Source organism: Xyrauchen texanus, chromosome 5 (genome assembly GCF_025860055.1).
Source record: "Xyrauchen texanus isolate HMW12.3.18 chromosome 5, RBS_HiC_50CHRs, whole genome shotgun sequence".
Taxonomy (NCBI): domain Eukaryota; kingdom Metazoa; phylum Chordata; class Actinopteri; order Cypriniformes; family Catostomidae; genus Xyrauchen; species Xyrauchen texanus.
Genome location: NC_068280.1, coordinates 1,865,468 through 1,891,817, shown reverse-complemented (window position 1 = coordinate 1,891,817; position 26,350 = coordinate 1,865,468). Strand labels below are relative to the sequence as shown.

Genomic DNA, 26,350 nt, shown 5'->3' with positions numbered 1-26,350 from the left:
TCCATGATTTTATCATTATTTTATGAATTACGGCTTGCATAATCGAAAGAAAATGTACAAGCATTTGTTTTGAATACATTTTCAGTTTGTCATAAACTTACCGCAAGTAAAAAGTGGCTCAGCTTACCCCACCCTCCCCACTGAGGTCAATGATCCTGCCCTATCTGGGTGTGCTTTACAGAATTTTGTTTACATTTTTCTGATTTGTTTGTCTTGTGCTGTAATGCAACTTTGTGTTCTAGAAAGGCACTATAAAAATAAAACTATTATTATTATTATTGATGCATGAATTGTGTTATTGATGAATGCACTGACGGAGTATAAACACATACATGACTGGACTTGCTAATCCAAAGTCTCCAGTCATCATTCCATTATCTGGAGACTGTGTCTGACTCTTAACAATGATTCCATCAGGTGTCTGGAAATACAAACAGTGATTTTGATCATCTTCTTGAAATTTTAAAGGAGCAATATGAAATATCAAGAATTTAAAATGGGCAACGCCATCCAAATTCAAAATATGGGAGAGAGTTGTCTCCCCCACCCCCTCCTCCGCAGACGCTCACGTGGGTTGCCAGGTTGAGGACACGCAACAGGAATGAACAAACTGACTGTGGCAAGCGACGAGCCTTACACTGTATGTTGATCAGCTAATGTATACGTTTGCATTGTTTTTATTGTTTGTAAATTATAAACCAGCTCAAGTGGACTTTTTATTACTCTGTCAATGTTAGCTAGATGTATTGCTGGCTTCCATGGCTGCAGTCGCTGTGTTTGCCCGCTAAGTTGTTTCAAATCTGGCATCCCGTGGTGTTGAAATACTATTGGGAAATGGCCAGTGGGCGGGATCACACAGGCCAAAACACAAACAGAATTCCGGTCAGGAATGGACATTTCAAAGTAGAATATTCTGGCTGAAACATTGTTTTCGGAGAAGCCAGTATTTCAATTTAGCATGTTTCCTAAATCTCTGATAACACATGCTTTAGTACAGTAAAGCTATTACATATTGCACCTTTAATTGGTGTCTTCTTTTCTATTAAAGGGGACGTTCTGTTGTTCTCTCTCTAATTTTGCTTTACCACAAACACACCCAACACACTCACACTTACCACAGTTTCTATGATGACTGAATTGTTAACAGGCATTATGTTGTTGTCCATGACAAAGACCCTGTAGTTGACTGAAAGTTTAACACTGTTATCAGACAGACTGTGTAATCACAGCTTTAATGTAAAACTCAAATAACCAATCAGACTGTCTGATCTGACTGCAGGATAATTGCATGTTTATCTGTCTCACCAATACTGTCCGGCGTATAAATGGTTTTGTCCGTCTGCACAAATATGTATCCCGACTGGAAGGTGACCAAGACAACTTTCTCCAGAGTTTGACCAGGGAAATTTGCTTGAAGATAAACATATTGTTTTTGGTCAGAATCAACATTAAAAACCTTCTCCCTGTAAGGTATCTACAATGAGAGAGAAACAAATTTGCTTTGTTAGAAACAACTGTCTGATGATAACAACGATAACAGCGACAAAAATATGAGATTATTTAGTTTTTTAAAGAATCAGTTGCAAGTACAATTTAAGAAACATTCTTCAATTACCTAAATGTACGAAAACCACAGACAAAAACCAAAGTAATAATAAATATATTAATCTGACACCTCACCTTTACTTGGGCAATGGACTGGTAGTTGTTTTGGGCTGTAAGCTGCAGGGTTGTTGTGTATAGGTCTTCGTCTTTGGATGGGAAGTTCCGTACTCGTATAGTGACAGATAATGTAGAAGATTCAGGGTAATCTTGCACTTCAACAAACACGTTTGTCACTGTGTCCACTTTCAGAATCTGGGGTGCGATCATGACATATCTGAGGTGGGGAAAATAGAATTATATCTCAAATTTGCTGTAAGTTATGTTAGCCTATTTGGAACTTCATTAGGAAACTTAAGGCGGAGGATGCATCTCAGTCAGCTCCCTATAGTTCATCAATCCCAAAATGCACCATAAACACTTAATCATCGTTGTTCACTATGTTCCGCTACCAAACATTTGTCACGTCCCCTAGAGTCTCTCCAGTCGATAGAGGATGAGTATGCAATGATACTCAAATTTCATTATATGTACATAATACAATATTATTTAGCAGTTTCAGCAAAAAACATCCGGCACACGTAATTTGTTTTACATTGCATGTTAACTTTAGCAGTCTTAACAGCTTATCCAATGCACTCAAGAGTTGTGCTCATAGCCGTTTACAACATCAGAAGAGAGCATAATAAGTCTCATGAGTCTCCCAACTTTTAATTCTACAAGGAGTGTGGCATCCTCGTGGGCACTGGCCAATGGCACCTCTCTAGCTGACATCTGCAGAGCAACGGGCTGGGCAACACCCAATAACTTCGCAAGGTTTTACAATCTCTGGGTTGCGCCAGTTTTTTACCGTGTTCTTTCAGGTACGAACAGCATGCGGAGCAGCTGGCCGGGTGTACTGCTTACAAATAGCGCCTTTCCCCTGCATGAGGCGAAGCCGCTCATCTCTCCCATGCGTGTTCATGTGCCGTGAACCCTGGAAGTCCTTCCTCCTAGCCCTCCGGCTCACGAATTCAGTGGAGGAATTTGTAGTTGGACCCAGTACATGTGCTAACATGCCCTGTACTTGGGTAAGTGCTCCACAGGTGTAGGTTACTTCTGTAACCTCTTGTGATGCATCTTTCACGGCAAAGTCTCCCTTCGGTAGACCCACGTCTCCCTTGGACCTACAGCTGCGCCACTTCCATGTGCTGCCCTGAGCCCATGTGATGTTTTTGCCAAATGTTTACCCCCCCCTTCGGGGCAAGGTGTGGTCTTTTCCCCCTGAAAGAATAGGAAAGGAATAGAACACCTTCCCACGCACATTTAATGAGCATTTAAAGGCCCCAGCCGAATCTAATACTCTCTGGAGAGAAAAAAAACGTAGAGAGAAATGGCTGCGGCTGCAGGCCTGCTCACATTCTAGAACGTTTTTCAGCTCAAGACAGAAATCTGGTTATTTATAATTTTTTTATTTATATTTTGTTATACTTCCCGCAATTTATGTCACATTCTCATATTTTCTTCATGTTGAAACTTATAGAAGTGAACGTTCTGAATTTGAATTTATTTTCCAAAATTGTTTTATTTGTATTTGCAAATTAATGGTAAAATTTGGAAATGTGCTTGTAAATAAGATCAAAATAGCATGAAATCCCAAAAGAAATGCATCATTTTATTTTTCATACTTAAGGGAAGAATAATAATAATATCATCATTATTTTTTTTTTTTTAAACATATGACCATTACGGACAAAAATGACAGCGAATACCAAAGGGAGGTGCCATTTTTCAATACCATAGGAGGGTTAATAAACTGACAATGTGTTTGGACATGTAAATGCTTTTAACAACTTTCCTTTATCCAGGGAAGGTCAAAAATTGTTTAAGCAAAAACTAACCAGCACACACACACATTTGCCATTTACGGCGATTTTGCATTGAATATAAACACCTTTTACTGGCATTCTTACCATCTTGACCATTTACGTTGTGACAGTAAAGCAGAGAATAATTCAATGGTTTTAAGTTTCATGTAAAATACGTTTTCTTGCATTTTCTGTATAGAGGGTTTGATTAGGAAGGACACGGGAGCTGGTTTCACAGTCCACGTGAGTCAACTTTTAATTCAATGCTTTTCAGCTTCACAACAAAGTACTTTTCAGAACACACATGTCACTTGGGTGGCCTTTTAAAGCCTGTCTCCATCATCCCTGAAACAAGAACACAAGTGTTTAATATCAGTAATCACCAAGTGATGTCCCTAATTGCTTCCTCTCTCTCTCCAGTGACAGACACACGACCACGTCCCGCTCCACAGTCTGTTATTTTGAATAAGCTGATTTTTGGTTGTTATCAGCATTTTGGAGGGAATGTAAAGTTACTCAATGTATTTTCAAAGGTATTAAAGCACATGTTGTAAAACAATCAGAAGCAAAAACATTCTGTTAAGTTACACTGAGACTCTTTCGTCACTTGCCGTCATTAATTTCAGTTAATAACATAAGGGAAGGTATAAGAGCTGTACACTTACAGAGGTTTGCATTGTGCGATCGAAGGGAAGGAGAGAAGAGCAGCAATCCCCCAAATTAAATCTACATGCATTGTTACTCTTTATTCTGTCTTTTTATGTGACTGTTTGACTAAACTCAACACCAGAGGCTTTATATTCCAGTCCAATAACAGCCCGCCCTCCCAGTTTTCCGGCAAATCATGTGATACATTTGAACTGTCAACAAAAGCTACTAAATACACATGGCAATAATTGATTTTATGCATATCTCAAATCTAATGTCAGTTACAAGATTGAACCCATAATTTCCAAAGGAATGATATCCTGAAGGGGAGTTGTCTTCTTGATGAAGCATTAATTCATTCTTCTGCAATACTGGACAGTAATGACCCAAGCAGTCATTAGGAGGTAAAAGTGAATAATTACAGGAGGTTTGGGATTTTTGTGGCAGTGTGAGTCTGTCAGACATTGATTAGTTTAATTGAGTAGTTTAGGTAAGTTGGGGGTCAAGAATAGAAACTAAACATGATTTCAGGTAAATGAAGAGGACATTGAACTACAGGACAGCAACTGCCTTTGAAACTAATCCGAAGCGTTACCTAATTTTACCTTCCTGTAAATCATTCAACAGGTCTGAATTAAGTTTCAATAACAAGACCAATGACTCCAAGTCCATTATCGACTTTTTTTGTATATTGCTGAGGCTGCAGTGAGCCTACCGTCTGTGTACCTTAGCAGAAATTGAGATTCATCAGATCAGGCTATATTTTTCCCGTCTTTAACTGTCCAGTTTTGGTGAGCCTGTGCGCACTACAGCATCAGCTTTCTGTTCTTGGCTGACATTAGTGGAACCCGGCGTGGTCTTCTGCTGTTGTAGCCCATCCACCTCAAGATTCGACATGTTTTGCATTCAGAGATGATAATTATACAGAGTGGTTATCTGAGTTACTGTAGTCTTTTTGTCAGCTCAAACCAGTCTGACCATTCTCCGTTAACCTCTCTCATCAACAAGACGTTTCCATCCACAGAACTGCCGCTCACTGGATGTTTTGTGTTTTTGGCACCATTCTGAGTAAATTCTAGAGACTGCTGTGTGTGAAAATCCCAGAAATATTCAAACCAGCCCGTCTGACACCAACAATCATGCCACGGTCCAAATCTCTGAGATCACATTTTTCCCCATTCTGATGGTTGATGTAAACATTAACTGAAGCTTCTGACCCGTATATGCATGCTTGTATGCATCGCTGAACATGTCACTTCTTACAACACGCCCTTTAGAGTTGTGGAGCTGAAAAGAAAGGCTTGACAACAAATACAGTTTATAATGTCGTGCATAAAACATTTGTAAATACTACTAGTACATGCTATTGCTGAGTAACAGTTTAATTTAATAAAAAGCAACAAAATTGTGCATTATCATATATATTTCATATTTAAATCTCCAAAGTAAAGCCGTTATTAACTATTATTTGAACTGCATTATTTAATTTGTTATTATGTAGCACAAAGCCGGACATCTTGATTTCTGCCCTACAGCCGAAGAGGAGGTCTTGCTGGACCATACCATACGGCTCCTAAACACAAAACTAAATATTAGGCCGAATGCTATGGGACTGACAGCCTCGGTCGCCAGTCACATTCATTGCACTGTTTTTTTCATTTTTGTCACGCGCACACAAGTAGAGACAGTCACAATGTTGAGTGAGAACTGCTTTATTAAAACAATAAAGCGGGCAACAGTACAAAAGGGCAAAACCAGTGAAGAGTTGTCGAGGGAGCGTAGGGTCAAAAGCCGGGGAATCAAAGATATAACAAGGGGGAAAATCCAATGAGGGAGGTGAACGATAGCGGGGAAAACAGTGGGCAACTAGGGCGAAGAACAAGACGAGACTAGCGGGAACAATGACAGGGGAACGAGAGGAATGGGGGGCTGGCAAGCTAAGAGGAAGAATGCGTGAGTGCAGGTGGTCATAATGTTCAGGCTGATTTGAGGCGAGTGCGCTAGAGGGAGGAGATAGTTTACGAGCGTGAGCTCGTAATAGCAAAACCGGGCGTGGAAGCCCGAGGGAGGAAACAGAGCGTACGAGCTCAAGGGGGCGGAGCGAGGAAGCGGGAAGCGAGCACGCTCGCGGAGTGCATGTGTGCGTGCTCGAGGAAGCGGAGATGGGGCAGAGGAGCGGGGTTCGTGACAGTACTCCCCCCTCTGAATAGGATGGTTCCTGACGGCCGCGCTCAGCTGCGAGGAGCGCGAGGGAACAGAACGAGCGTGTGAGCTCGGGGGGACAGAACGAGCGTGTGAGCTCGAGGGGACAGAACGAGCGTGTGAGCTCGAGGGGACAGAACGAGCGTGTGAGCTCGCGGGGGACAGAACGAGCGTGTGAGCTCGCGGGGGACAGAACGAGCGTGTGAGCTCGTGGGGGCAGAAGGCACAAAAGGGAAATTAAACAGTCCATGGGGGTCAATGGGCAGTTCAAGGCAAGGTCAGGGGGAACATAGTGGACAGGCGGGTGGTCGGGAGGTCTAGGGGGCAGCCATAGGGCAGAGACTGGGTCAGGAGGTCTGGAAGGCGACTGGAGGACAGGGACTGGGTCCGGGGGTCTGGAAGGTGACCACCGGACAGGAATAGGGTCCGGAGGCCAGGGAAGAGGCCACAGGACAGGTAGAGGGTCAGGAAGTCCGGGCTGAGCCGTGAAAGGCGGAGCCGTCAGAGGCGGCACCGTAGGTGGCTCTGGAGCTGGGGTCCTGGAAGGCTCCGGAGGTGGAGCCGACGGAGGCTTTAGGGGCGAAGGCCTTGAAAGCTCTGGAGGTGGAGCCGAGGGAGGCTTTAGGGGCGAAGGCCTGGAAGGCTCTGGAGGTGGAGCCGAAGGAGGCTTTAGGGGCAAAGGCCTGGAAGGCTCTGGAAGTGGAGCCGAAGGAGGCTTTAGGGGCGAAGGCCTGGAAGGCTCTGGAGGTGGAGCCAAGGGGGGGCTTTAGGGGCGAAGGCCTGGAAGGCTCAGGAAGTGGAGCCCATGGAGGTGGCGCCGTAGGAGGCTCCAGAGGTGAAGCCCTGGAAGGCTCTGGAGGCAGAGCCGGGGGAGGTGACACCGTGGGAGGTGGCGCCATAGAAGGCTCCAGGAGTGAAGCCCTGGTAGGCTCTGGAGGCAGAGCCGGGGGAGGTGGCGCTGTAGGAGGCTTGGGAGGCGGAGCCGCAGGAGGCTCGGGAGGCGAATCTCTAGAAGGCTCTGGAGTCTTAGGGAGCAGAGCCATAGGAGGCTCGGGAGGCGGAGCCGCGGAAGGCTCGAGAGGCGGAGCCCTAGGAAGCTCTGGAGTCTTTGGGAGCAGAGCCATGAGAGGCTCGGGAGGTGGAGCCGTAGGAGGCTCTGGAGGGGGGGCCGTAGGAGGCTCGGGAGGCAGAGCCATAGGAGCCTCTAGTGGCCGAGCCCTGGAAGGCTCGAGAGGCTTGAGGGGGGGAGCCATGAAAGACTCGAGAGACGGAGCCCTGAGAGGCTTGAGAGGAGGAGGAGCCCTGAAAGACTCGAGAGGGGGAGCCCTGAGAGGCTTGAGAGGGGGAGGAGCCCTGAGAGACTCGAGAGGCGAAGCCGTGAGAGGCTTGAGGGGAGGAGCCATGAAAGACTCGAGGGGCGGAGCCCTGAGAGGCGGAGGAGCCCTGAGAGACTCGAGAGGCGAAGCCGTGAGAGGCTTGAGGGGTGGAGCCATGAAAGACTCGAGAGGGGAAGCCCTGAGAGGCGGAGGAGCCCTGAGAGACTCGAGAGGCGAAGCCGTGAGAGGCTTGAGGGGTGGAGCCATGAAATACTCGAGGGATGGAGCCCTGAAAGACTCGAGAGGCGAAGCCGTGAGAGGCTTGAGGGGTGGAGCCATGAAAGACTCGAGGGATGGAGCCCTGAAAGACTTGAGAGGTGAAGCCGTGAGAGGCTTGAGGGGTGGAGCCGTGAAAGACTCGAGAGGCGAAGCCGTGAGAGGCTTGAGGGGTGGAGCCATGAAAGACTAGAGGGATGGAGCCCTGAAAGACTCGAGAGACGGAGCCCTGAGAGGCTTGAGAGGAGGAGGAGCCCTGAAAGACTCGAGAGGGGGAGCCCTGAGAGGCTTGAGAGGGGGAGGAGCCCTGAGAGACTCGAGAGGCGAAGCCGTGAGAGGCTTGAGGGGAGGAGCCATGAAAGACTCGAGGGGCGGAGCCCTGAGAGGCGGAGGAGCCCTGAGAGACTCGAGAGGCGAAGCCGTGAGAGGCTTGAGGGGTGGAGCCATGAAAGACTCGAGAGGGGAAGCCCTGAGAGGCGGAGGAGCCCTGAGAGACTCGAGAGGCGAACCCGTGAGAGGCTTGAGGGGTGGAGCCATGAAAGACTCGAGGGATGGAGCCCTGAAAGACTCGAGAGGCGAAGCCGTGAGAGGCTTGAGGGGTGGAGCCATGAAAGACTCGAGGGATGGAGCCCTGAAAGACTCGAGAGGCGAAGCCGTGAGAGGCTTGAGGGGTGGAGCCGTGAAAGACTCGAGAGGCGAAGCCGTGAGAGGCTTGAGGGGTGGAGCCATGAAAGACTAGAGGGATGGAGCCCTGAAAGACTCGAGAGGCGAAGCCGTGAGAGGCTTGAGGGGTGGAGCCATGAAAGACTCGAGGGATGGAGCCCTGAAAGACTCGAGAGGCGAAGCCGTGAGAGGCTTGAGGGGTGGAGCCGTGAAAGACTCGAGGGATGGAGCCCTGAGAGACTCGAGAGGTGGAGCCGTGAGAGGCTTGGAAGGAGGGGGAGCCCTGAGGGACTTGAGGGGTAGAGCTCTGGGAGGCTCGTGAGGAGGAGCCCTAGGAGGCTCATGAGGAGGGGCCCTCGGAGGCTCGAGAGGAGGAGCCCTGGGAGGCTCGAGAGGAGGAGCCCTGGGAGGCTCGGGGGCGGAGCGGAACCCGGCAGAGCCGTGGAAGACTCTGGGGGCGGAGCGGAACCCGGCAGAGCCGTGGAAGACTCTGGGGGAACCTCTGCGGTCTTGAGCACAAGACGAGACTGGGGAGAAGGGGCCCTCTTCCTTCTCTGACGTCTTCGGCCAACAGGGGATGTGGCCATGGGGACGGTCGAGGCTACAGGCGCTGGCTCTGGGGCGGTCGAGGCTACAGGCGCTGGCTCGCTGACCGTGGCAGACATGGGCGCTGGCTCGTTGGCCGTGGCGGGCATGGGCGCTGGCTCGTTGGCCGTGGCGGGCATGGGCGCTGGCTCGTTGGCCGTGGCGGGCATGGGCGTTCACTCGCTGGCCGTGCCAGGCTTCGAGGCTGGGGCCGTGACAGGCTTCGGGACTAGGGCCGTGTAAGGCTTCGGGACTAGGGCCATGTAAGGCTTCGAGACGGGGGCCGTGTAAGGCTTCGAGACGGGGGCCGTGGTAGGCTTCGAGACGGGGGCCGTGGTAGGCTTCGAGACGGGGGTCTTGGTGTGGAGCGCTGGTTCAGTGTCTGCCTCTCCCACAGTGAACGAGGAACCAGAGTACAGTAGGGCGAGGTCAATAAACTGAGCCAGGTTAAGGGGGCAGCGACCACCAGGCATTAATGATGAGGTTGGCTCATTCAGTCCACATTGAAAAATGGTCTTCAGAGCCACCTCATTAAAATTCACCTGGTACGCCAGGACACAAAAATCCATAATATAAGCCTCCAAGGTTTGGCTCCCTGACGCTAAACCCACGAAGTCGGGCCGCTGGGTCCACAATGCCGAGGGCGGGTTATGGGTTACACAACCGCTGCCTCGCATAAAAACCCCTTGGTCAGCGTCTGAAGAGCCGAAAAACCTCTCCGGGGGTGGAGAGCTCACGGCGCCCGGACATGCATAGGACGCATAAACGGGCTCAAGGGCAGACACAGGTGAAACCGGGTGAAATAAATCAGAAATAGCGCTTACCTGCTGCCCCTGGGCCGTGAGCGCGTGGTCATCACTCCCAGCTGCAAATCCGCGCACAGAACGCGCCGCGACAATCCGCTCTATTGAGCTGCGCGAATCCGTGGAGTGACGCATTGTGACTGTCTACGGTGAGGTTGGTTATTTTGTCACGCGCACACAAGTAGAGACAAGTAGTGAGAACTGCTTTATTAAAACAATAAAGCAGGCAACAGTACAAAAGGGCAAAACCAGTGAAGAGTTGTCGAGGGAGCGTAGGGTCAAAAGCCGGGGAATCAAAGATATAACAAGGGGGAAATTCCAATGAGGGAGGTGAACGATAGCGGGGAAAACAGTGGGCAACTAGGGCGAAGAACAAGACGAGACTAGCGGGAACAATGACAGGGGAACGAGAGGAATGGGGGGCTGGCAAGCTAAGAGGAAGAATAGTAGGGAGGTCAAAACTAGACGAGACTAGCGGGGGGGCAAATCTAGGCGAGACTAGCGGGGCAAAGATACGGGGAACTAAATACACAATAACCAACCCCCGTGAAACGGAAGTGCTGGGTATTTATAGGGGAAGGTGCAGGTGTAACTAATGTGTGGGGATCGGAAGCGCGTGAGTGCAGGTGAAACTAATGGGTGGGGATTGGAAGCGCGTGAGTGCAGGTGGTCATAATGTTCAGGCTGATTTGAGGTGAGTGCGCTAGAGGGAGGAGATAGTTTACGAGCATGAGCTCGTAATAGCAAAACCGGGCGTGGAAGCCCGAGGGAGGAAACAGAGCGTACGAGCTCAAGGGGGCGGAGCGAGGGACGCGGGAAGCGAGCACGCTCGCGGAGTGCATGTGTGCGTGCTCGAGGAAGCGGAGATGGGGCAGAGGAGCGGGGTTCGTGACAATTTTCTTGCATGTCTGACATGTCCTATTGTGTTCCATGGAAGAAAATAATGCGTGTTTTTGCATTTACCTGATTCGAATAATTTATTTTGTGAATCAAACTCAAAAACAATGCTGACAGTGAAATTAATTTAGTCACACTCACATCGGCCCGCCACTTGCACGTCTTCAGTCTGGCCAATGATGAGATAGCTAAAGCTAAAGCGTCTTTGCAAGAGATCTATACGGTGAAAGTACGTTGCGTCCCCTGGACGTGTTTTTCTGTCCCTAAACAAATTAAAGTATGGTGACTAATATGGCATTACATTTGTTTCCATTTCTTATGTGGCATAGAAACAATGCAACTTACAGGGATCCATGATGTGAGTCAACTTGGTCTTTTATTTTATTCATTCTATTTTTTATTTTAGATTTTAAAGTCTGTATTGTCAGATTTTCTTTGGACTCCGACCAAATGTAGCAATTTGGAAAGGACAGTTTGATCCAGTTGTATACAGCTAAAGAAAATCATATTTTTATTTTATAACACAATATAAAATTACCAAATTATGTACAATATGCCCTGCAGAATGTACTACCTCATGGTTCGTTGTTCATACCCAAAAGGGTTTTCATGCGGGGGGGGGTCACCAAACTAGATCACGCAGCCTTAAAGCCCAGGGCAGCCCCGGGCAGTCAAGGGCCCCCTGGTAGTCAAGGGCCCCTGGGCACTGGCCCCATTGGCCCAGTCGGTAATCCGTCCCTGATCGCGTGCATGTTATTCTTGCACACTCTTATTCAATCCTCATATCAGTGGTGGTGGTGTAGTGGTCTAAACCACATAACTGGTAAACTGGTAATCAGAAGGTCGTTGGTTCGAACCCCACAGTCACCACCATTGTGTCCTTGAGTAAGGCACTTAACTCCAGGTTGCTCCGGGGGGATTGTCCCTGTAATAAGTGCACTGTAAGTCACTTTGGATAAAAGCATCTGCCAAATGCATGAATATAAATGTAAATGTAAATATCGTAATATACTGTTGAAATGTCCTCATCTTCACTTATCAGGACAGCTTTATAAACATGGATTACATTGATATAACATATAAAAATCTTACTGATCACCACATGGACTAACATTCAACACGCACAAAGAAATAAATAAAAAATAAAAGCTTTAACTTTCTAAATGGGGTCATAACATAAACTTCTATCATTTTCAGTGGTTATTAAATTAATATATTAGCCAGTCAACTTGTGTAACTGTTACCGGAATCAATGAATGACCCAAAACACAAAGGCACAAAGGTATTTACACAAAGGCTGTAATCAAGACAGGCAAAGTTCATGGGATGAACTGGCATCGGCTGCAGCGGAGTTGAAGAGCGGCACCGAAGCGGCACTTGACAGGTAAATGGGACGTGAGGATGATGTGAACTTGACCGGTGGTGAGAGATAAGAGGGAATGTTGAAACCCCTGCCGTTGAGAGGATGGGCGAGCAGAGCGAAGCGAAGAGTAATCCACTGAAGTGGCGAAGACATACCAGATGGCAGACTGGCACTGTAGTGAAACACACACAGGCTAAAGATAGAGGGCGTTAGGTACAGAGACAGAACACAATAATCTGGCAATGAAACAGACACGTGGTGGGGTTAAATCAACTTCAGGTGTCACTAATCAGCCGCCCAGCCAAAGCGCCAGAGTAGTCATGGCAACGGAGATGCGACTGATCAGCAACAGCTGGCCTCACACGAGGGAAAAATGAAAACAAACACACAGAAAATAATTTTTTGACTCACCAACCGTGACAGTAACCCACCATTTCCTGTAGCATTTAAATTGCTTCAGTTATTTGCATGTTGCTGTTCTCACTGCAGCGCACTGAGAGTTTCCTCTCAGAAACCCTCCTCCTCCCCAGCACCACAGGTATAGATCTGCTTCACGAGGGTTTATGTATGTCTAATTGTGCAGCTGCAGTATGTCTGTATTCTTAGCAGTAGCAAGTCTTTGCACTAACTTGAATATATAGACCGCCAAGGCCAAACCTACTAACTTTAATTCTTAAAAAAATATATTCCAAAAGTTGTAATGACTGGACTGCAGATACATACCTACAAATATATACAGAAACACACACAGAGGGTTTTGAGGGGCGAGAAACATGTGTATGTATGTATATATTTGGCAGCAACAAATGGGAAATGTCATCTAATGTTGCCCACATAATAATGTGAACTTTGAAGTAATGTATTGAGGTGTTTGTATACGGATGTATCAGTTTCACACGTATAGAATAGTATTCATATACAGTGACAGCACCTGGTTGCAGATCACCTCCATTCTTGATCCTGTGCAACCTGAAGGAAATCCTGTTTTTTCATTTACATGAGATCTGCACACATTGGCCCAATTTACACCTTGAATTAACATGCATTATATACCTGGATATTCTGTAGCTGGATCGTAATTACACCTTGCAGTCAAATGCATCTCCAAAGTGAAAAATTACCCACGCAAAATGGAAACTACTCTGATGGATAATTCAAACACTTTAGAGAAAGCCAGGGGTTTTCTTGCGGCCTACTGGTCTACATAGCGCTTAAACAACGAATGACTGTTGCAGAACCTCATCACATAATTAATTATTGACGTAGTTATATCTGGATAACGAAAAAGCATTTGCATTTACACCTTCTTTGAATGTGGTCAGAATTTGTTCCTGACCACCACCGAATGTGATTTCAGTGATCCGATGACAATGCGTCTCTAAAGGGAATATAAGGGAAAGGAGGAGGCGAGAACCGGCTTGACAATATAAATAATAGATTTAATGATAAACTAAAAGCAAAGGACAAAACACACACATGACGGACACATTGGCCCTGCCACAGTCTTGTTATCAGTTCTGTTATATCATTGGTCCTTGTTATCATGTTTATTAGTTTAGATTTGTTATTGGTTGTCTCTGTCTTGTAGTTACCCATGTTCATCTATTTAATCCTCAGGTTTCAAGTGTTGTGTTAATGTAACATTGTGTCAAGTTGTTTGTTAGTTTTGGATTCATGTTTTTTAGCAATATCACTCTTCATGTAACGAAGTGAACGAGCTCATAGGTCTTCATGTATATATATACTTTAAACAGATAAGACTGTTATTGTTAGTTCATGTTAATCATTGTTTTCTAACGTTTAATGGTTTTCTCAAGTTTACAGTTTGTGCAAAACCTGATGGTTACATTAATCAGCATGATTTGAAAATATTACAAAATAGTGCAGAATCTTTTTTTTTTACAGAACCCTAAAACTTTGTCGTTATCTGACTACAAACTCATAGTGAGCCTGAAATCAAAAACCACAATGACTCAATCGGTAGACTTTATCAGTTCAAACCAGTCTGGCCAATCTCTGTTGACCTCTCTCATCAATAAGACTCTGCTGCTCACTGGAGGTTTTTAGATTTTGGTGCCATTCTGATGGTTGATGTGAACATTAACTGAAGCTCCTGACCCATATCTGCATGATTTTATGCACTGCTGTCACACGATTGGCTGGTTAGATAATCACATGGATGATTGTTGGTGTCAGACGGGCTGGTTTGAATATTTCTGGGATTTTCACACACAACAGTCTCTAGAATTTACTCCGAATGTGCCAAAAACAAAAAACATCCAGTGAGCGGACAGTTCTGTGTACGAAACACTTGTTGATGATGAGATCAACAGAGAATGGTCAGACTGGTTTGAACTGGTAAAGTCTACAGTAACTCAGATAACCACTCTGTACAATTGTGCTGAAGAATATCATCTCTGAATGCTGTTCTGAGACGCGGGTTGGCGCTGGTTTGGCGGCACAAGAGGGACCTACACAATATTAGGCAGGTGCTTTTAATGTTGTGGCTGATCTGTGTATATCTTGCATGAAGTGCTGTAAATAATATCTGGTTTTGCAAAGAGTTGAGAGTTAAGAACACAATTTGATAATGAATTTTTATTTTACTAATTCAAGTTAATTTCATGTCAAGTTATAATGACTACCGGTAAGTCTGTTATAAATGAATTTTACATTTTCTTAATTACAATAACAGTTGTATAACTACTTTATAACAAGTTATACTAACTAAATATAGATATTTAAAATGCATTACTTAAAGCTTTGTGCCAGTACATCATTGAGATCTTCCAGAGAATATGGGAGTAACAAAGCTGGGGATTTGAGGAACTACATGTTCCAAGAGTTATCACAGCTCATGAGAATCTTTATGTAGTACATCCAAATGTGAAGAGCTGGTTGGCGAGTGCAGTGATGCCAATGAACGTTTCTTTGTATTGTTCAGTTTGGGCCTCTTCTTGTGTTGGCCAGTATTCAATCCAGGTCTGCTCGCCCAAGCTGTACCGTAGTCTGAAAGACCCCACACAGACAAGTAAAAATTAGCAATGATACTTGAATGTTTCACAAACCAGGATTGAGTTGTGCTTACAATGGGGTCACGGACATAAGGGTAAAGTGGTTTACACACAGTTACCAAATTAACCAAAAGTGTTTTCACATTAGAGCCTGTGGTGATGGTCAGTTTCACAGCAGAGTTTGATTCATTCATTTTGAGAAATCTGAAGTCAGAAAACTGGTATCAGAGGTGCAAGAGGTGCATGAAAGCAATCCAGCCTAAATGCCAATCAATATTGGTGATTGTTGGTAGTAAAACCAAAAACGGGTAAAAACACAAATAGAAACATGAAGTGAACCACACTTCCCATTTTTTATGTTGTTACCTAGCTACCAGGGCTGGACTGGTAATCTGGCATACCGGACATTTTCTCGGGTTGCCGACGCAGTTTTGGGTTGACTCTTTATGCCGAACGGACCACAAGACTGTGCCGCGATATGCAGAAAAGGACAGCAAACATTCCCCAACCCCCCCAAAACAACAACTTGGGCCAGTGGCTATGTAAAATCCCGAGCCGAATTCTCTTCCCAGTCCAGCCCTGCTAGTTACAGTGGTAAACAGTTGCTGTTAGTACTCACAGTGGTTTTCACATTGTTTACACAAATGTGCCACAGTTAAAAATAAATTACAATGTGAAAAGGGAGAAGGGGGTGAAAATGAACTCAAGTTAGTGCCAAGCAATCCTACCAGGAGTGAAAACAGGCCACATTTACCTTCCATCAATTCTTGGAAGAATTTTGGTCTGGCCCATGATCAGGTAGGTTTTATCTTCTTCAAATTCCAGGAACTCTCTACAGAAGGGATGAGCCAGGAAAGACCTCACTTTCCCTTCCACGGCAGATTCAGTGCCTAGAAAACCATACAGTCTTCAAATGACGCTGCTATTGCATATCAGCACCAATTTCTGTTTTAACCCTGCAAAACCATCTGCTTTAGATGATTGATGCACTTTATAATGGTTGTACAGGAAAATATCATACCTTCCTTTAGTACTTGTTCAATGGTCATGTTGTAGATGTCTGCCTGCAGAGAAAGGTCCATCCCCACCACCCTGGTTTTATAGACTACAAAAGAAACCCGAAATTAGTGGGAAGTTTCTATATTGGCACATCAGATGTAATTTTGCAAGTAACAATATTCCAGTTTGGGCAATTTCTTATGAGAGCAAGCAAATACTTCACACAGACAAACAAGCACATTTACAAAATCAGTAATTTCTGCATGTTTACCGTAATCGACTTCATAGGCACAGGCCTTGTCAGCACGCTCGGTCTCCTCAATATGATGTTTCTTTTGGAGACTGCAGTTCTCTGTGAAAATACGACACGTTTATCTTTCTCTCTTTTCCTCCCACATGCACAAGAGCTCTTTAACAGTGTGCATTCAGTGCCTGAAGTACCTTCTGCACATTGGCACAAGTCCTCATGGCAGAGTCTGTTCAGCACTCCGTCTTTCTTACGAGGATGGTAGAACTTTACACAGCGATCATCTGTAAATTTATGGGTTAGATGAATAGCAGTGTGCAACCTGGCAGCACATCAACACTGTGCACTGCAGCATGTGACCAACACAACAAAACAAAACACTGGATTGGTGGTGGCGTAGTGGGATAAAGCACATAACCGGTAATCAGAAGGTTGCTGGTTCGACCCCCACAGCCACCATAAAGTGGCGTTCGACACTGTTGAAAGGTATGAGCTATGAAAGCCTTCTAAATCACCTCGTCCTCCAGGTTAATTGTGTGGTTAAGTGTGTCTTGCTTTATTCAGGGATGTGTGTATGACTCCTATGTAACAGCTGCCTACCTGGTGCATTGTACTCGTACACACTGACTGCAGCTGGCTGAAGCATGCCCACTTCATTTATCTTATGTATTCTGAAGGCAATTTTGTCCCTCTCTTTATGAGATATCTAACGGGAGACATGGAGAAATAAGATTAATTATTTTCTGATATTAATTTACATCGCCATTATAAGCCATTATTGGTTTTCTGATCATTCCGAGAATGACTACGTTTACACGGACACCAGAAAGCGGCTTATTGCGAGAAAGTAGCGTTCCCATTGACATGCACTGCATATGTGTGCTCTTTACTCCCGTATACATGCGGCTCAGTCAGTACGCAGCTTCAAAGCAACGAAATTTCCCCATGACGCTTATGTAAATAACAAACATGGTATCCAAGGAAGACTTCACCATTTATCCTCTGTTGCTTCACTTTTATTTCTAGATATTCCAGAGATGCTGCTGTGTTTGTTTCCACAACTTCCCATTGCGATATGCAGCGGAATTGCGCCGCAAAAGTAACGTTCCCCTCTTACATAAAACTCTGGGATTCCCTCAATGTACGAGTGCATAGAAGCAAGCGTGAGGAACCGTCGATATATAACAGTGGTGTGTAGAAATGTAAAAGTACTGTTTATAGTCAGAGGTGGGTAGTAGCGTGCTACATTTACTCCGTTACATTTTCTTGACTAACTTTTTGGGGAAAAAATTACTTTTATGAGTAATTTTTATTATACTTGTGTGTAGGGTTGTGCCGATGGACGGTGATGGCTGACCAACATCACGATGTAGAGCTACCATCGTGATGCCACGCCCCTTTTGCGAGTCTTGCTAGTGTGCCTCACTAATCCTAGTCTCTTCTATAGTTAACCTAAAAACTTTGCAGGGATTGATCTGTAAATTAAATTGAGAATATAACTAATGCATATATGCTATTTTAAATACTGTAGTATATGCCAGAGACGTGACGTGTTAGTCTGTGAAAATACCGTGTCAGGCAGGCTGCACAAATATTGATCTTGACATTGTTAGCTTCTTGTCTTTTTTTTACATGTCTTACACTGTACATTTATGTTCATAAATATTTTATGTTGTAGGCTACAAGAAAATAGCCTTTATTAATTAATTATTAGTAGTTGTAGTGTCTCAGAAAATCTTGCTCATTGTCACATAGCTCTTGTATACACTGAAGCGGCAGTTTAAGATAAACCCAGACCAGCTGAACGTCAAATAACTTTTGTCTGGTTAATACTTTTAAAGAAAAATTTCCTTGGCCATAAATCCATAATGTCAAATCAAATGAAAGAAACAAGGTGAATATGAATAACACATATTTATTAAAACATAGAAGAACAAGAAAAGCGGGAACAACACTCAGACCGAAACTTCGGCATTAACATTTCACTTATAATTAGCAGCACAATTAACTTCAGCACAGGCTACAAAATAAATTAGGTTATTGAAATATTGTAAAGTGGTCATATGAACTACACAAATGAACGTTTAAAAAATAATATGCAAAATCGAATAGCTCCATAGAACGGATGGCGAAAAATGCGTAAAGAAGTCTAATATCTTTCACCATAGACCATGTTTAAATTTCGATGTTTCTGGCCAGAAATACCAACATATTCACTTTATCTGGTTTTAATAAGCTGCGGATTGGAGTAACTACACTACCCGCTGTGCTGAAGACCCGCTCTGATGGAGTACTGGTAGCACACAGATATTTCCGTGCTAATCTTGCCATGAACGGAAACCTTTTGTCGTCCTTTTGTCGTTCATCCCCCCACCGACGATCGCGGTGTTTTACTGTCAACATCGTCAACTGCCAATTTAGGGGACATCGCCCAACCCTACTTGTGGGTACTTTTTACTCTTACTCAAGTACATTTTTGAATGAATAAAATGTACTTTTACTTCGTTACAATGGTCGATGTTCCTATCGTTAGATTACTGGCTTTATTACAATGAGTGTTATTAAATGCATCATTTATTGAGAGGTTTTTTTAATGGGAAGTTTACGACAGCGGAACTTTACAGCGGTGCTCTGTCACTCGAGTCGAGCTCATCACTCCTGCAGCAAGTGCTCAAAACAAACACTTTCTTTCTTTACACCAAGACAATATTTCAAGATTGATATTACAGCTCCAACTTAAGAAAGCACATTGTGGTGAGTTTAATATGAGCTTGTCTGTGTCATGGTGATGGTCATTTCGGTCAGGGTGATTCTGTATCTATGGGCTCATAGGACCTCAGATAATAATTATACAGTTTTATATCAGTGCTGCAATACATCTGTGTTTGCATCCACGTAAACATCCGCGTTAAGTGTAAATGCCTTTTGCTCTGCCCATCACGTTCAGACAGCATTCCTACATGGGTGGCTGTGGCTCAGGTGTTAGAGCGGGTCAGCCACTAATCACGGTTCAATTCCCGGCCCAAATGACTCCACATGCCGAAGTGTCCTTGGGCAAGACACTGAACTCCAAGTTGCTCCCAATGGCAGGCTAGCGACTTGCATGGCAGCTCTGCCATCATTGGTGAGTGACTGTGTGAATGGCACACAGTGTAAAGCGCTTTGGTAACCGTTAAGGTTAAAAAAGGAGCTATATAAGTGCAGACCATTTGACAGACACAGTGTGTTTTTGTAACGGACAGCAGAGAACAAGCTCTGAACTTACATAAGCCCAACACGCTTCCAAACACTGATATAAAGAGCCGTTTGCCTTTACTGTTCAGAACTAATGATCTAAATTCTTTCGACGAAATACTGTAACTACCCTGAACTAAGGACTTTATAAAGCTCTGATGTATCAACAGTAGGCATTAATAAAGCATGATCTTGCCTAGTTTTATTCAGCTTAATATACTGTATAATTGGACCTGTGGAATATTGTTCACGTTTCTTTCACCATAATAATTACTAGAAAGGATTCCAAACTTTTCTTCTAATTGACAGATTTGCCTAAATCTGACAAGCGTCCTTAAAGTGAAAGTTCAACCATAAATTAATATTCTGTCATTTTTCCCACCTAGTGGAGTGGTGGTGGCATAGTGGGCTAAAGCACATAACTGGTAATCAGAAGGTCACTGGTTCGATCCCCACAGTCACCACCATTGTGTCCTTGAGTAAGACACTTAACTCCAGGTTGCTCCGGGGGGGATTGTCCCTGTAATAAGTGCTCTTTAAATCTCTTTGGATAAAAGTGTCTGCCAAATGCATAAATGTAAATGTCATGTTGTTCCAAAGCCATGACTTTCTGTATTTTATACAGAACGATGAGCGATTTCCAATATTATAATAGTAATTATACTGTCATTATTATTATTATGTAAAACATGTTAAATGTGTATTTTGAAATGGAATATTGGGGAGTAAACGTCTAATATGTTTTATGTGGAAGTAACTAGTTACTCGCTACTTGAGTATTCTTTCAATTGGATACTCTCATATGGATACTCAAGTAATTATTAACATGAGTACTTTTACTTCTGCTTGAGTAATTCTTTTTTTTTTTAAGTAATTATACTTTTACTTGAGTAATGTTTTTGGCTACTTTTAGCCAGTACAGTATATGTAATTTTCCCACTGTACTCCGATCTGTTCCACGCACATGTGCGCTTCTCAAAATGACCACATTAAGTTCTCTGGGAGTATCCTAGGTGTGTTAAATCGCTTCCTCCGAGAAAACCAGCGTTCTTGTTTACATGATGTTTCAGAATGTCGCTTTCTGCAAAAACCCTTGAACAAGCCGTTTTCGTAAGTGCATGTAAACGTGGTCAATTTCAAATAATTGTGAAGACAAACTAGCGCAAATTATTTTCATAGCTGTAAAACTAGAGATGCACCAATGTATCGGCTGACGAGATTTATCGGGCAATTATTGACCCAATGAAAACCATCAGCATATCGGGAATTAGCATGAAAATGCCGATATGAAAAAACCAATTTTGTCGAAACTGTGTGAATTCAAAATGCACAATCCAGAAATAATAATAGCCACATTATGTAGAAGGATTTGTACTCCTAAGAACGTGCAATATTACATTTGTATTATTTCTCGTTCTCACGCTAATACGGAAAAATGCCATAAACGGACGGGACAGTTGTGAAAGCGCCACTTACTTTTAAGCTACATAATGAGGGGAAACCATTCAAAATGCTTTGAAACCAGCAGACTTTAACTTCAGAGATTTTGAATATTATATTGAAAAATATTTATTGGTAGAACAGTAAAAGTGGCAAAATATTGGCATCAGCCTATAGTTTTTTTGTTAAAATCGGTATCAGCCAAAAATGTCATATCACTGCATCCCTATATAAAATCAAATAAATGTTTGTCACAGCCTTTATTATATATATATTAATATAATATATGTATAATTTGTGGGATTAGGTATACACATATGAATGCATACATAAGCACAACTGGATGTGCACATACCATCCTGGCTACATATTTAATAAGCAATTTTATTTGACATCCATTTGTTTAATATTATGGTGTGCACTGCGTATTCAGTGACATAAATTGCATACTTAGAAGTAACCAAATCTGCCATTGTACCTTATTCAAAAAGACGATCAGAGATCCACGTTCAGAAAGATCCATGTGCTTCTCAAATCTCTCAATGTACTTGTCTTTCCCTTTAGATAACTGATGGAAATTAAGGCGTTCAAACATTAAAATAAATTATAATACATTTTTTATCCATGTAAATAAACCATCCATAATTATATGTGTTGTTTACAAGAGTCAAGCGGCATGGTTTAATATGGATGACATGAGTTTCAGGTACTTTGTATGTTGGTCAGGTTTTTAAAGTAGTTTTATTTCATCCTTTACAATCATTTAGTATTTGGAGATTTTTTTACCTTTGAAAGATCATTATCATCCACCTTAAATCCTGTCAACAGGCCAATATCCAAAACAGACATGCCGGCATCTTTCTCAGGATTCTTGAAACTGAACAGATTGCAAAGATGACACACAACATACTTTCAATCAATGCTTACATTCAGGTGACGGTGCGGACAGAAATCATTTCAAAGAGCTGAAGATGTGATGGATGGAAAATGGAATAATTCATTTTATTCTGATTGTACTTCGTATTAGTTGCATACTCACTGGGTTTCAATAGTGAGCAGGTAACTTTCAATGGCTCCTGGATATGAAACTGTATGCAGAATAAATATTTAGTAACTTAAGTCCTTGTGAACAAATAAGACATTAATACAGCAGAACTAATGTTGAGTCTCACCCTCGCGCTCTTTTTTCATCTGCACGCTAAAATCAAACTGTTTACACTCATTTTCTTTCTCTTCAGGCAGAGCGTAATACATAGAAAATACCTGCGAGAGATAAGAGTAAGAAAATTACCAGCTTAAGCCAACTGCACCAACGTACAGCTGTTTTATTATTTGAAATTACATTTCTTACACATAACTAGGGGCATAGCCACTGGTGGGACGGGGACCCGGCCCACCCAGATATGAATCATTATTCTCTGACTTTGAATTTACAGAAGATCTATTAAATAGTTGAAAATGAATACATTCTGATATCTGAAAATCTGTTCATTTGGAAATGAAGAAAATACAATACATTTTATAAAAAAAAAATCAAGGTTAGGGTTAGATTAGTGTAGTTTTAGAGTTAGGGTTAGGTTAGGTTAGGTTTAGAGTTAGGGTTAGATTAGGGTAAGGGTTAAGTTATGGCTTTGTTAGGGTTAGATTAGGTTAGGTTTAGAGTTAAGGTTAGGTTAGGTTTAGAGTTAGGGTTAGGTTAGGTTAGGTTTAGAGTTAGGGTTAGATTAGGGTAAGGGTTAAGTTATGGCTTTGTTAGGGTTAGATTAGGTTAGGTTTAGAGTTAAGGTTAGGTTAGGTTTAGAGTTAGGGTTAGGTTAGGTTAGGTTAGGTTTAGAGTTAGGGTTAGGTTAGGGTAAGGGTTAAGTTATGGCTTTGTTAGGGTTAGATTAGGTTAGGTTTAGAGTTAAGGTTAGGTTAGGTTTAGAGTTAGGGTTAGGTTAGGTTAGGTTAGGTTTAGAGTTAGGGTTAGGTTAGGGTAAGGGTTAAGTTATGGCTTTTTAGGGTTAGATTAGGTTAGGTTTAGAGTTAAGGTTAGGTTAGGTTTAGAGTTAGGGTTAGGTTAGGTTAGGTTAGGTTTAGAGTTAGGGTTAGGTTAGGGTAAGGGTTAAGTTATGGCTTTTTTAGGGTTAGATTTGGTTAGGTTTAGAGTTAGGGGTAGGTTAGGGTAAGGGTTAAGTTATGGCTTTTTTAGGGTTAGATTTGGTTAGGTTTAGAGTTAGGTTTAGAGTTAGGGTAAGGGTTAGGGTAAGGTTTAGTTTAGGGTTAGGTTTTGTTAGTTTAAGAGTTAGGGGTAGGTTAGGGTAAGGGTTAGATTAGGTTAGGTTTAGAGTTAGGGTAAGGGTTAAGTTATGGTTAGGTAAGGGTTAGGGAGATGTGATCTCATTGGCTGTCTGTTGACTCGTCATCAGAGCGGTAATCTGCTGGTGATTTACAGTGCAAGAATCGAGAAGTAAACAATCGTTTTGATTTTTGTTTAAAAAAAAAACAACAATAAAAACTACGGAATTAGATAAATTAGTACTGGACATCGTCACGATGTACAAAAAACAGATCTTCCATCAAAGGCATTTTGAAACTGATGAGGATTAAAGATAACTTAATGGAAATCGAGTCAGTTTTATTTGTATAGTGCACAAAACACATGCTGCACTTTTTGAGCTTCAGTCTTATTGTGGCCAACTCAAAAGTCGTTTACTGGCTACACCACTGCACATGCAACTGATGGCTTGAATGTTCACAAATACTCACTGAGAGAGTGGCGACCCCTATCCCTTGAGCAGTCACATTGAAGTTCTGTGTAAGTTTCACCTGTTATTTCAAGACCAAACACTTTTAGACAATTGGTGAAAGAAAACATACAAGAAAGATGTTCACTCATATTCGCCCGTTCACCTTTTCTGAACGTGCCACGTGTTTATTGGAGCTTGTGAAAGTCCACCTGTTACGAGCACTCCTCCCCTCCACAGCGACTTCAACATTGAGATTCACATCCTGCTTCTTTGCCTGTGTGCGGTATTCAGCCACGGCCTGGAAAACTATGATGGCTGCCTAAGAGACAGTGCAAAAGATAGGGGAAGGGGTAAATAGGTTGTCTTGTTTTAAAGCTTAAATGATGGAGAGTATACGGATGTGCCCCCGGATGACCAATTTATAAATATTAATGACTCCAGCCAGGTCCCCTAAGCAACCAAATTGGCTTGGTTGCTAGGGAGATTAGAGTCACATGGGGTAACCTCCTTGTGGTCGCTATAATGTGGTTCTTGCTCTCAGTGGGGCACGTGGTGAGTTGTGCGTGAATGCCTCGGAGAATAGCGTGAGCCTCCACACACGTTACGTCTCCGCGGTAACGTGTGCAACAAGTCACGTGATAAGATGCACGCATTGATGGTCTCAGACGTGGAGGCTAGAGATTCATCCTCTACCACCCGGATTGAGGCGAGTCACTACGTCACCACGAGGACTTAGAGCGCATTGGGAATTGGGCATTTGAAATTGGGGAGAAAAGGGGAGAATATATTTATTCAATAATGAGTAAGTTATAATGATTTTCTCTGTACCTGTGTGGTGCCACTACCCCCATACTGGGTTCTTTGTTTTCCCAACCAGCGCACTGCCTGTCCTGCTCTCTCAAAATCCTTTGCCTTCACCAGGGCAAGCACTGCATAGCCGGTGGCCTCTAGGGAGTGGTGGTGCTGCCCAGGAACTTGCCAAAAAGTGCCGGCTGTTTAAAACACACATTTTGAATGGGCAGAATAAATGGAATAGATTAAATCTGGTGAAAATGACATAGCAGTAGAATTTGCTTGTTATCTAGTGTTTAAATGCAATACACTGCACAGCTGATGCATGTTAGTTATCCACTGGTATAATGTTGCGTAGAGATGATGTAAATGGTATTCCAAGTCACATTCTATTCTATACTAAATAAAACCCTAAAGTTAGGTCTGGTGAGTAGATTGCAACATTACTAACCTTTGTTCTCTGTGGAATGCCTCATCAAGATGTCTTTATCGAGTTTGCCAGCATTGGCCAAAGCATAAGAAGTCATAGCAACAGCATAAGGACTGGTCAGACTCTGAACTCTGAGCATCAGGTAACTAATGGCTTTGTCCATACTGCTCTGCAGATTCTAATATTGAGGGAAACCGAGAGTGAGAGATGCTCTGGTGCCGAAACGTTTGCAAGATGTTGTAGTGCTGTTTCCTGACTTACACCGACAGATTCAGCACAAATCTTTCTCCCCTCTTGCATGGCTATCAGGATAAATGCAGTCAGAGAGGCATCGGCATCTTTACCCTGAACGTCACCCTGGAATCAGCATATAAATAAATAGCAACTATAGAAAAACTCTAGTTCATTGATTTGTTCAAAAGCATTCAGCATATCCTCATATCTTCCTATGGGGATGTTTATTTCATTTGTACATTTGTTCGTTGTTGTTCAAATTGGCTTTCTAAACCCGAATTCAACTTACAACCATCTCTTGGTGTACAACAGGGGCATCCTCTTGAAAGGTGCCATCCGGCAGCTGTTTATTGTTTGCCAGCCACTTGAGAGCGCTGCAGGGCACATTGTACTCGATGAAAATAACGTCACTGGCCATCACAAAAACTTTAGCCACAAATGCCGTGAGCCTTAACGGACAGAAAAGACAAATTCCCAAAAAGGGAGGGTTAAGAATCTATATATAACTATCTGAGCTGATAAACGTTGCAGGAATGCTTCTTAAAAACATGCTGTAAAAAATATTAATTTCACCATGTGCTGCTAGGTGTGCTCATCAAGGCAGAGTAGGACCCATCTCGTTTACGGAACATTTGCTCTCGCTGATAACCTTGATAAGAGTGATACCGTAAACAGCATATGAATTAATACAAACATACAGCAGTCCTGCTCGAGATGCTGAAAAAACAACAAGATGTGGCAAAACTGTCAAAGACGTTTTGAGCTATGGTTCAGGTGGTAGAGCGGGTCGGCCACTAATCGCAGGGTTGGCGGTTCGATTCCCGGCCCACATGACTCCACATGCCGAAGTGTCCTTGGGCAAGACACTGAACCCCAAGTTGATCCCAATGGCAGGCTTGTGCTTTGGATGGCTCTGCCGTCATTGGTGTGTGTGGGTGAATGGGACACAATGAAAAGCGCTTTGGTAGCTGCTAAGGTTAATAATGGCTATATAAGTGCAGACCATTTACATTTACCTTTATCTGGATA

At 43.5% G+C, this 26,350-nt stretch overlaps 2 protein-coding genes across 2 annotated transcripts in view; both read right to left on the bottom strand.

Annotated features, from left to right (window-relative positions):
* The window catches only part of LOC127643798 (complement C3-like), a 57,006-nt gene extending 52,784 nt beyond the window's left edge, over positions 1 to 4,222 (bottom strand). Inside the window, exons 1-5 of the mRNA XM_052126689.1 lie at positions 4,115 to 4,222; positions 1,681 to 1,879; positions 1,306 to 1,474; positions 1,116 to 1,186; positions 333 to 421 (exon numbers count right to left, since the gene is read on the bottom strand). Of these exons, the coding sequence (XP_051982649.1) occupies positions 333 to 421; positions 1,116 to 1,186; positions 1,306 to 1,474; positions 1,681 to 1,879; positions 4,115 to 4,185 (599 nt within the window). The 5' untranslated portion in view covers positions 4,186 to 4,222. The remainder of the gene's footprint in view (positions 1 to 332; positions 422 to 1,115; positions 1,187 to 1,305; positions 1,475 to 1,680; positions 1,880 to 4,114) is intronic.
* Positions 4,223 to 14,794: 10,572 nt separating this feature from the next.
* LOC127643797 (complement C3-like) overlaps positions 14,795 to 26,350 on the bottom strand; it is a 44,817-nt gene continuing 33,261 nt past the window's right edge. Inside the window, exons 25-41 of the mRNA XM_052126688.1 lie at positions 25,895 to 25,970; positions 25,611 to 25,770; positions 25,349 to 25,444; positions 25,109 to 25,265; positions 24,694 to 24,857; positions 24,029 to 24,184; positions 23,885 to 23,944; positions 22,309 to 22,399; positions 22,176 to 22,224; positions 21,923 to 22,013; positions 21,615 to 21,704; positions 17,063 to 17,168; positions 16,657 to 16,746; positions 16,487 to 16,567; positions 16,238 to 16,321; positions 15,971 to 16,106; positions 14,795 to 15,211 (exon numbers count right to left, since the gene is read on the bottom strand). Coding sequence (XP_051982648.1) covers positions 15,070 to 15,211; positions 15,971 to 16,106; positions 16,238 to 16,321; positions 16,487 to 16,567; positions 16,657 to 16,746; positions 17,063 to 17,168; positions 21,615 to 21,704; positions 21,923 to 22,013; positions 22,176 to 22,224; positions 22,309 to 22,399; positions 23,885 to 23,944; positions 24,029 to 24,184; positions 24,694 to 24,857; positions 25,109 to 25,265; positions 25,349 to 25,444; positions 25,611 to 25,770; positions 25,895 to 25,970 — 1,829 coding nt within the window. The 3' untranslated portion in view covers positions 14,795 to 15,069. The remainder of the gene's footprint in view (positions 15,212 to 15,970; positions 16,107 to 16,237; positions 16,322 to 16,486; positions 16,568 to 16,656; positions 16,747 to 17,062; positions 17,169 to 21,614; positions 21,705 to 21,922; positions 22,014 to 22,175; positions 22,225 to 22,308; positions 22,400 to 23,884; positions 23,945 to 24,028; positions 24,185 to 24,693; positions 24,858 to 25,108; positions 25,266 to 25,348; positions 25,445 to 25,610; positions 25,771 to 25,894; positions 25,971 to 26,350) is intronic.